Below are 10,000 nucleotides of genomic sequence, written 5' to 3'. Positions count from 1 at the left end.
TTTTAATTTTACCTTCTCTCTCTCTCTCTCTCTCTCTCTCTCTCTCTCTCTCTCTCTCTCTCTCTCTCTAACCGGTACCAAATAACCTTCTGCCACCTTTCAGTGTCATTGTCCAACATATTCTAATTTCAATTTCATTTCCAGTTCTTTTACATCTGCTTCAAATTTCAGTGAAACTGTACTTGACTAAACCATCAACCTCTCCAATTCTACCTTTGTGGTCAAGAAGCACTTTATAACTTTCCACTTCCTTTTTATTTCAATCCACTCCTACATTAATAAGATCAGGTAGTTCGTTCACTCGATCTTATAATACCATAAAAAAAAAAGTGAAGAAAAGGTGAATGTTATCGTTCCTTCAGAAAACAAATCCTTTATGAAACTTCCCACCTTGCCACGAATATCATCTGTCCTTTTCAGTTACTTCCCATCAAAATCACCAATCTTTTCCTCAATGTTCGACGATCCGTACTCTCTCTCTCTCTCTCTTCTCTCTCTCTCTCTCTTTCTGGAGTTTTTCTCTGAAATCAACGTTGAAACCTGATTGCTTTTCATGATGCACCTAATTAGAGACCAAGCAATTCAAAGGACGCTTTCAGCCGTGCACGTCCCATCTCAAGAATAAGAATCGAGGTCGAATTAGGCAGCTTATTCAAATAAAACACGAATTAGGTGTAGTGGGGGGAGGGGGGGGGGGGGACACTGCGAGGGGGTAAAAAAAAGGTGCCTTGCGGTTCCAGAGGCCCCTTATTACTTCTGGGGTAATTTATAAAGAAAATACCAAATAATGGGACTCATTTAATACTAAAAGGATACGAAAAGAATCCTCTTACCTGAGGATTATTTAATAAAAGGAGGAATTATAATTGATAAGTTGTTCTGCGTCGGTTTACTTCCGAATAACTGAAACAGTAGACAGTAACTTTGACCAACCGGCTAGAAAGAGATGGCTGCGGGGTCAGTTTCTATCACTGCCTCTATATCTAAGCCTTTGCTCAAATCCAGGTCGGCACTTTAATCATAATTCCCCTTAGGTGTAAGTGAATTCGGCATTGAATACTTTGAGGACTAATATTTGAGAGCACAGAATACTCACGCGTGTGAGTTACAAACCTTAATAAAAGGACGTTCGCCACGAGGGGGAATTACTAAAGCAAATAACAACGAAAATACTTTCACAAATTTCACTCACCATCAAGTTTATTAGTACATTTATTGAACTAAAAATATAATAAATTATTTCTCCGCCGTACACGGCAACATGGCGATTAATGCCCTCGTAAGGAGTATTACTTGATAATAAGTATGCACTACTTTTATAAGTGTATTTTGCTGAAGACTGGTTCTGTGTATTAGGCAAAACAATACAAGAAATATCCAAAGAACTTCAGGTGGGAAAAATCAAGCAACGACGAAACGAAAGAAACAAGCAACAAGAAAAAACTGGAAATGAATGTCGTTAATAAGAGAAAGCATGAAACAGAAGGAGGAGAAGAAGAAGAGCCAGGAGGCAAAAGAAAGATCTCCAGCGACCCGGAAAATGCCTAGGCAAACCAGCCCTTTGGTTCAGTAAAGTGGAATGACCTGTATTGAAGATGAAAATTATATCTGATGAAAGAGCAAAGAAAATAAATTTTTTTTAAATATCACTCATAAAATTGAAGCTCTGAAATTACTATAAGAATTAATAATGCGGAAAAATATGCAGCTTTAATTTGAAAAAATTATTTCCGTGCATAACAATTTTCCATTTCTTTTGGAGTCAGACATTTCGAAAATTGACTCTGCTCTTTAAGAACAGGACGTTGCCGCCTTCAACTCGACACGCTCTATTTCCTTGACTAGTGACACGGTCTTCAGGTTATCTCAAGTACTAAATTCATTCAACAGGATATTACGTCTTTCAACATATCTCCAAATCTCTCTCCTCTGGATTACTTCAAAAACTTCACTCACATCGGCGGGTGATAGCACCCGCCGATGCATATCTCCTTCGGTTTAACAAGAGGTACTACCTCCTTTGGATTATCTCGAACGTTTCAGCTATCTAACGAGATGTATACCTCCCTCATTCAATCTCCAACGCTCTAGTCATTCGGCAAGACATCCCTCCTTCGGTTTGACCCCACCACTTCTATTTCTGACAAGACATACGTTTCTCGATGAATCTCCAACGCTGCACTCAACTGACAACAAGGCCTATCTCCATCATCCCCCCCATCTGACAAGAAATACTTCCTTCGGTTTGACCCCAACACTTCTATTTCTGAGAAGACGTGCGTTTTTCGATGCATCTCCAATACAGCACTCATCTGACAACAAGGCATGTCTCAAACATCCCACCCATCTGACAAGAAATATCTCCTTTGGTTTATCTCCAGCATCCCACCAGTCTGACAAGACATATCTCCTTCGGTTTATCTCCAACACTTCTGTCATCCGACGAGACATTGGTCCTCCAGTGCGTCTCCAATATCCCACTTCTACGATAACTCTCCTTATGTTATCTCTTTCCTCCACGACGCTTCTACTACCTGAATGTAGTGGGTGTGTGTTGTGGCGGATGTCGAAGGAGTAACCAAGGCATACCTACTCGTATTCACACCTCGCCTCCCCTCGGATCAAAGAGGATTAAAAGGGAGTTTACAGTGCGACGGGGTAGATGGGTGGGGATACCGTATTAAGGGCCCTGCGGTAGGGATTTAAGGAGTTCTGGAAGATGGATGGGGGATTCTTAGGGAGGAAATGGGAAAAGAGATGGTATGGGAGACAAAAAAGAAAAAAAAACGAAATAGTCGCACTGGAATGGGCGAAGGAAACAAGAATACATGTAGAAAATTGATTTAAAAGAAAAATACGAATACGTGTAGAAAATTGATTTAAAAGACATAAGGGGCGACGAAGAAAATCACTACATGAAAAATTATCAGCGATAGTGATAACGCATTTCAAAACATTTCTTGAAGCGCTAAAAAGCAGATTAATTACTACAGCTTGAAAATGTAAATGTTGCCGAGGCACACTAACCATCATATAAAAATGAGGCGTGAGGAAATTATCTGGGGCATAAAAGAGAAAATATAAACTCAATCATAAAGAAGGGAATATGTTAAATGGAGCATCAAGCGCTGAATGTCGACGACACAAAAGATGGTTAGACACTAAAACGAAGTTTTCTAAGCTTTATCAAAATGGAATATAGCAAAGAAAGATTGAAACTGACGGTATCAAGTGAATATTACTAAAGAACAGGCTAACTAGAGCAAAAAAAAATTAACATAAGGAGCATAAAAGGAAATTATTTGTTGGAACTTCCTACGGACAAATACGAAGTGGTATGACGGAGTGAAATATAACAAGAGGGAATCAGAACACAAAAAAAAGGATAAATGTGAACGAAAGAATAAAACCGCTGGGAAAAAAACATTCAATAAGAATTAAAAATCTACAATTATAAAGCATGGAAAACAATCGCCTGCACCTGTATTTCTCTAGATTTAATCAACTCTAAGAACTTTTCTATGCATACAGTGTCCTTGTATAATATTTGGCCATAGTTGGTGTGGGAACAATACTGGGGAGCAATAGTTTATGATTAGTCTAATCAAATTCAGCCACAGCGTGTGGATAGCAATATGCCAGTAAAAAAATATCTAACTCATTCACTTGAACTACTATGAAACAGAATGTGTCATTTCCTCTTGCTAATATTCAATAAGTACAGTTTCTTTCAAAGATATAAGATAAAAAACTTTTCATTGCCCGTCAAGACGATTAAACATGTCTGCATAACCCTCTATGAATAATTCGGCCTCTTTTGGTGTCTCATCCGAGTGGCTCAGAGTGAAGGCAAGGAAGATCATTTTTTATTTACACATCTCTTTTTGATTAAGGTTTTTCGTGATCCTTCATTGTTTGATAGCTATAATGCTTCCAAATAGAAAAGAATTGTTCGTGGTTGGTGTTGCCCTTTGCAAAATGTCTGAATATAGTATCCTCTGCAAAATGTCTGAATGTAGTATAAATGTCTGAATATAATATCCTCTGCAAAATGTCTGAATATAGTATGAAGTTTAAAATCACTCATAAACGGCAGAAAATATTCGTATTTCGAAGCATATACAAAGAGGAGAGAGTAATACCTGCAAGCCCATCTCTCTCTCTCTCTCTCTCTCTCTCTCTCCCTAAGCACCTTTTGTCTACGATGAACTGCTGTCTGTTTGTTTGGGAACACCAGGGATTAGGCTACATTTGAAACGTCCCAGCTGAGAGCCCTCAAATATCCAAGCCAAGGGGAGGAGGATCGTCGATGTCCAAGAAGAAGGAGGAGGGGGAGGGGGGGGGATGCCTTTCAAAAGGTGAGATAAGAATACACTGAGGTAAAGGGAGACGAATTCTTTTACCATTAGGATTGACAAATCGAAGTTTTTTTTAATTTTTTGTTTTACTAGATTGAATGGGAAGCTTTCGGCGTGAATGAAATTAAATAGTTTATTAATGTATTGTATATTTATAGTTAGAACATTATGAATATAAGATATAATTTAACACTGCATATCTTTCAAATGTTCCATTCGATATTTTCTTTTCAAGGTGTCAAGTTTGTTATTATTTCTACTCGTTTATACACGGAATAAACGGGTCGGAAACTCATTGTATACATAAAACAACTTCTACACACATACAAGTATTGTGCGCGTATGTACATACAGGGTTTCATAATTAAATGGCTTTTATATTTCATATATGCATACAATAAGTGATAATTAAATGAAAGACTTATGCTTTTCATAGTCACTGAACTGCCTCGAACCAAGAGGACCTATACACTAAGTTAGCAAAGCGATCAAGGAGCTTTCGTGTGTATGTTTGTACGTATGTGAGTGTATATATCATATAATATATATATATATCTATATATAGTGTCTGTTCACATCGGCATCAAGTTGCAACATTGCAATAAAAAAGAAAACACAGAAACGTGATTCTAAATTTAAAGCAAATGCAAACATTACATATCACGTTCCACACTGATATTTCTGCATTTATCGTATAAGACAATCAATATAATCGCAAAAGCTACTAGTCCGATCATTCATGTATACAAAATCGTCTTCATTTAATGGCGGTCATCAAGATACGAGACAATATCACATAAAACATAAACCTACGGAACTTCCTCGCTGCATTTAAGTACGGAGTTTTAATGACGACATCAGTAGCAAAACGGACTGATATAAGCTCACTAGTATAATGTATGAATGTATGTGTGGTATATACATATACATAATATATATATTTAATTTACAGATATAAATACACCCACACACCACACACATGTATATATATAAATATATATATATATATATATATATATATATATATATATATATATATATATATACATCGAGCTACAATGTCCTTTAATATCTAATTCGCTCTACCTCTACCTGAGAATGTTCATAGAATTTTCTTTCTCCGTGTTCTTACACTATAAAACTTTTTGTGGGCTTTATTATAACAAATATCTAATATATGTGAAGGATAACATAAATCTTTCCCTATTTTTTTTTTGTTTTTCTTATGTATTCTTTGCCCCACTGATAGATTATTCATAATATATATATATATATATATATATATATATATATATTAGAATATATATATATATATATATCTCGTACATAAGTAATTTTAAATTGACTTAACGCAGTACAGCAAATAATTCCATGCAGAGGCTACTAAAATACGAAAATTCCGATAACCTTACCTTGCAAAACTATAGAGATGGTCACGACGTCAAAATTCAACCCAACACAAACTTCACTTACTGTTCCAGAGTTCCAGATGCTTTAACGAAACAATTCCTCTGCCTTCTCCGAGGCCGAGCTGAAAAACAAATCCCACTGACCTTCTTAGTGGCTTTGAAGACGTTGCACTTGAAGACGTTAGAGGCGGCTTCTCTGGCGATGTAGGAAAAGATCTTGAGATCCTGCGAGTCGTGGCTCACGTAGAATATCCTGTAGATGGGTTGGCTCATCACCAGCAGCTTGTTCTCGTCCATGGCCGCTTGCTTCTGTCGGCGGCCAAAGGGGTACGCGTTAGCGTTCTGAACTTTTCAGTTGTTCTACCTAAATGCAAATGTTTTTCATATCTATTACAATGTATAGGTATACAAAAACACACACACACATAATGTAATGTAAATATCGATAATATTTAAATTCTACAATGTGTATAACAGAATTCCATCTAATAAAAGGCATTTTACGGGTCCTTTCATTATATATATAGGGTCATATATATATATATATATATATATATATATATATATATATATATATATATATATATATATATATATATATATATATATATATATAAGTCCATTTGCGAGTATAATTAAAATGGTAAAACTGTACTTAAACATCCATAATTTCTCTCTCTCTCTCTCTCTCTCTCTCTCTCTCTCTCTCTTAGTGAACCCTGAATATAAAAAACTTACTCATAAATTAACTCATTACAAAATGACAATAAGGAATACACCAAAACACTCAAAAATTAAGACTCATTACCAAATGAGAATAATATCTAATGATCCTACAATGTCCTTACACACGAACCTATAATATAAAAAAGAAATCACACATGCACATACGCTTAGTACCAGCTGTCAGTCAGGCTGCCTGAAACGTGCCGAAACTAAGATATAAAAATCAATATATTTGCTTTGATCTTTCAAAAATTAAAAAATAAACTGGTATTAGATACTACTACGAAAAAAAGATTACCCTAATAAAACGACGACGAACTACGAAAAAAAGATTACCCTAATAAAACGACGACGAAGAATATCCTATGGTAGAAAGATCAATATATTTGCGTTAATCGTTCAAAAATAAAAAAAATAAACTGGCATTAGATACTATTACAAAAAAAAATTACTCTAATAAGACGCCGACGAAGAATATTCTCAAAAGCATCAGCACCAACAAACAAATAGACGAGACCTAATAAAACCCGCCAACAACATTACTGTAACTACGAGAAAGCCAACGATTGCCCAGAAAAGAGGAGGAGAAGAAGAAGAAAAAGGGAAAAATAAAAAGTTTGATTTTCGCACCGAAAGACGTCTATTCTCCCACGACAAGGCAAAGTGCGTGTGCTGTGCCATCATGTCTTAATTAAATACGAGAGATGAAGTGATTGTGGAGATGTGGGAGTTGGCATCTGGGGAACATGGGTGGTACCACCCCTCCCCCACCCCCATAAAGGTGGATGGAGTGGGGTTTGGAGGAGGAGGGAGGCGTGGTAAACCCCCCCCCCCTCTCAACCACACAGTCTCGCTAAGGAGAGGAGACGAACTGCTGCGAGATCTTCGAATGCCACAATATGATGACCTTTTGCAAATAGTCAAGATGTTTAGGCAAGGTCTCCGTCATGCTGTCGACTTCTCCATTGCGTACATGTGTACGTGCGTGTGCGTAGAACAGCTACACCAAAACACGTCGGGAAAACGAGATTCTATGACATACTCAGGGAGAGATTCTTTCGTCCCAGGAATGACGGGGAGATTCTATCACTTGCAGGGAGGAGAGAGAGAGAGAAAAAATCTATCATCTCGAATTATCTAGAATGAAAAATGAAATGGAATCTGATGTACCTCTGTCACGTTCACCGCCGCTGAATTCTGTGGATGTTCGATTTTCAAGATAAGAGATGTCATGAGTGTATGCACACATACCTTCATGTATGATATATTTGGGTATGCACACATACCCAGATATATCATACATTTATGCTTGCACATGCAATCACCCACAGACATATCGAATACATACAAACATCTATATATATATATATATATTGTCTCGTGCTCCTCTGCAAACCTGTTTGTCAGCCCCGGGTGGGGCGGGGTAGGTAGGGGATTGGGAAGGTAGGGAAGACATGACGGGGCAGCGCCGAGTTCCAGAGCAGCGTAGCGCGTCCCATCACGCTCGTAATAATAATAATAAAAATAAAGCTGATATAAAGTCACAGCCATCGTGATAATGAAAATGTTTAAAAATGCCTTTCATATAAAAACATTAAACAAAAAATTACCCTTCCTCACCTTCTTCTTCCTGAGTGACACCTTGACCCCTTCCGTGGACACTTCAAAGCTGACCTTCTTCTTCTTGATGCCTTTCGCTTTGAACTCGTACTGCGGGAGAAGAGGGAAATTAGAAATACGAATAAACGTCGAGTAAAATATTCAATGCATATGGAATAAACAGCGAACAATTGGAAAATAAGGTCATAACGATCTTTGCAGAACTTTCCGAAAATACAGATATAATTAAATTATTATTGATCTGCGTAATAAAGAATAGAACAGTATATAGAATTTAGGCCAAAGGCCAAGCGCTGGGATCTATTAGGTCATTCAGCGGTGAAGCGGAAATTGACAGTAAAAAGGTTTGAAAGGTTGCAATATTTAAAAAAAATTGTTAGGAGAGCGAAGGAAGAGAATATGAAAGGAGATACAGCAAAAGAAATGAAGGGACGCCGCTAAGGTCCCAAGTAATGCCTACACTGCGTAATAAAGATCCAGAGTAACAGAAGAAAGTGACGTAAATGAGAGGCTAGAAGTCCTTTGCGAAATTCTGTGAATTAATAAGATTGCGACATGAGAGAGAGAGAGAGAGAGAGAGAGAGAGAGAGAGAGAGAGAGAGAGAGAGAGTTTTCTGTATTTCGATCATTTCCTTCTGTGTAAGTCACAAAATTTTCTAGTCAAACTTCAATGCACTCCTACAGTGACGCGTCTTCTTAATAAGCCAAAAACAGGAAGAAAACTAATAATAATAATAATAATAATAATAATAATAATAATAATAATAATAATAATAATAATAATAATAATAATAATAATAATAATAATAATAATAATAATAATTTTGATCATTATTAATATTGCCATTAAACTTGTGTCAGTAATGGTATTTTAAAATCAATAAATACCTGTATTTAAATATAGCTTTAACTCAACCATTATCACCTTATTTACGGAGGCATGTCGCAATACCCTTATCATTTCGGCAATATATGAACTACACTAAATCAGAAAAAAAAAACCCTTGATCAAAACAGCGCCTCTCAAGATGCCCATAGTGCCAAATAAATACCCACAACAATGCCTATCACGTACGGAAAGGACCACATAAAACATCTCGGGGGGACATTAATAATGGACGGTATATCACGGCAGAACTATTATCTTCCCCTAATTTTTTTCCACATCGTCCTCTTCCCGTCTCTATCTATTAACACGTTACGTGACGCAGGCCCTACCTCGGTTTCTATGACTCTCTCTCTCTCTCTCTCTCTCTCTCTCTCTATCTCTCTCTCTCTCTCTCTCTCTCTCTGCTCTTATAAGACCGAAGACTAAAAAGTGGTAGGCTCTCATTTTAATTTTCTTTTCGAGAATCTTTTTTCAGGATCTTCTCCATTTAGAAACCAAATGTGATTTACCCGGCGAATAAAATCTAATATCTTTTCTATGAGTTCTTCTTCAGAGCTTCAAAAGACATATATTCTCTCTCTCTCTCTCTCTCTCTCTCTCTCTCTCTCTCTCTCTCAGCAGGAGAAAACGCTTGGTCCATCACTTTATCTCGGGACACCAAATTGTTATTTGTCTTTTTGGTCGACCTTCAAACTTCTGCGCTGGTCCAAAAGTCAAGGAGCCAAAAAACGCTGGGCGTGAAGTTGGGGGTGGGGGAGGAGGAGGGGTGGGGGCAAGCGCAGGGCCAGGGTGGAGGGCTAAGTCCCAAAGCTCTTTCGGCAGTGGCGATGCGTGAAATGAAGTTGCTATTTTTCTCTCTCTCCTTCTAAAATGAGTAAACCTATGCTATTTTCAACCTTCTGGCATTTAAGTACTACGATGAGGGTCATAATCAGATACACGTTTCTAATTCGCGACGAATGTGTAAAACCTCTTGGGTTGCAACCCGGGCGATAATT

General features: G+C 37.3%; 1 protein-coding gene across 7 annotated transcripts in view; it reads right to left on the bottom strand.

The window, feature by feature from the left end:
- The window catches only part of LOC135209693 (carboxyl-terminal PDZ ligand of neuronal nitric oxide synthase protein-like), a 489,466-nt gene that overhangs the window by 83,063 nt on the left and 396,403 nt on the right, over nucleotides 1-10,000 (bottom strand). For 6 of the 7 annotated variants that reach the window (XM_064242447.1, XM_064242443.1, XM_064242449.1 and 3 more), the window contains 2 exons: nucleotides 8,114-8,203; nucleotides 5,912-6,076 (listed from right to left, as the gene is read on the bottom strand). In XM_064242447.1, the coding sequence (XP_064098517.1) occupies nucleotides 5,912-6,076; nucleotides 8,114-8,203 (255 nt within the window). Of the gene's footprint in view, nucleotides 1-5,911; nucleotides 6,132-8,113; nucleotides 8,204-10,000 lie in introns of all 7 variants that reach the window. The other variant, XM_064242448.1, reaches the window with a different exon arrangement.

The sequence above is a fragment of the Macrobrachium nipponense genome, chromosome 38 (assembly GCF_015104395.2).
Source record: "Macrobrachium nipponense isolate FS-2020 chromosome 38, ASM1510439v2, whole genome shotgun sequence".
Lineage (NCBI taxonomy): Eukaryota > Metazoa > Arthropoda > Malacostraca > Decapoda > Palaemonidae > Macrobrachium > Macrobrachium nipponense.
The sequence above is the reverse complement of the archived record's forward strand: the minus strand, read 5'-3'. Positions and strand labels throughout refer to the sequence as shown.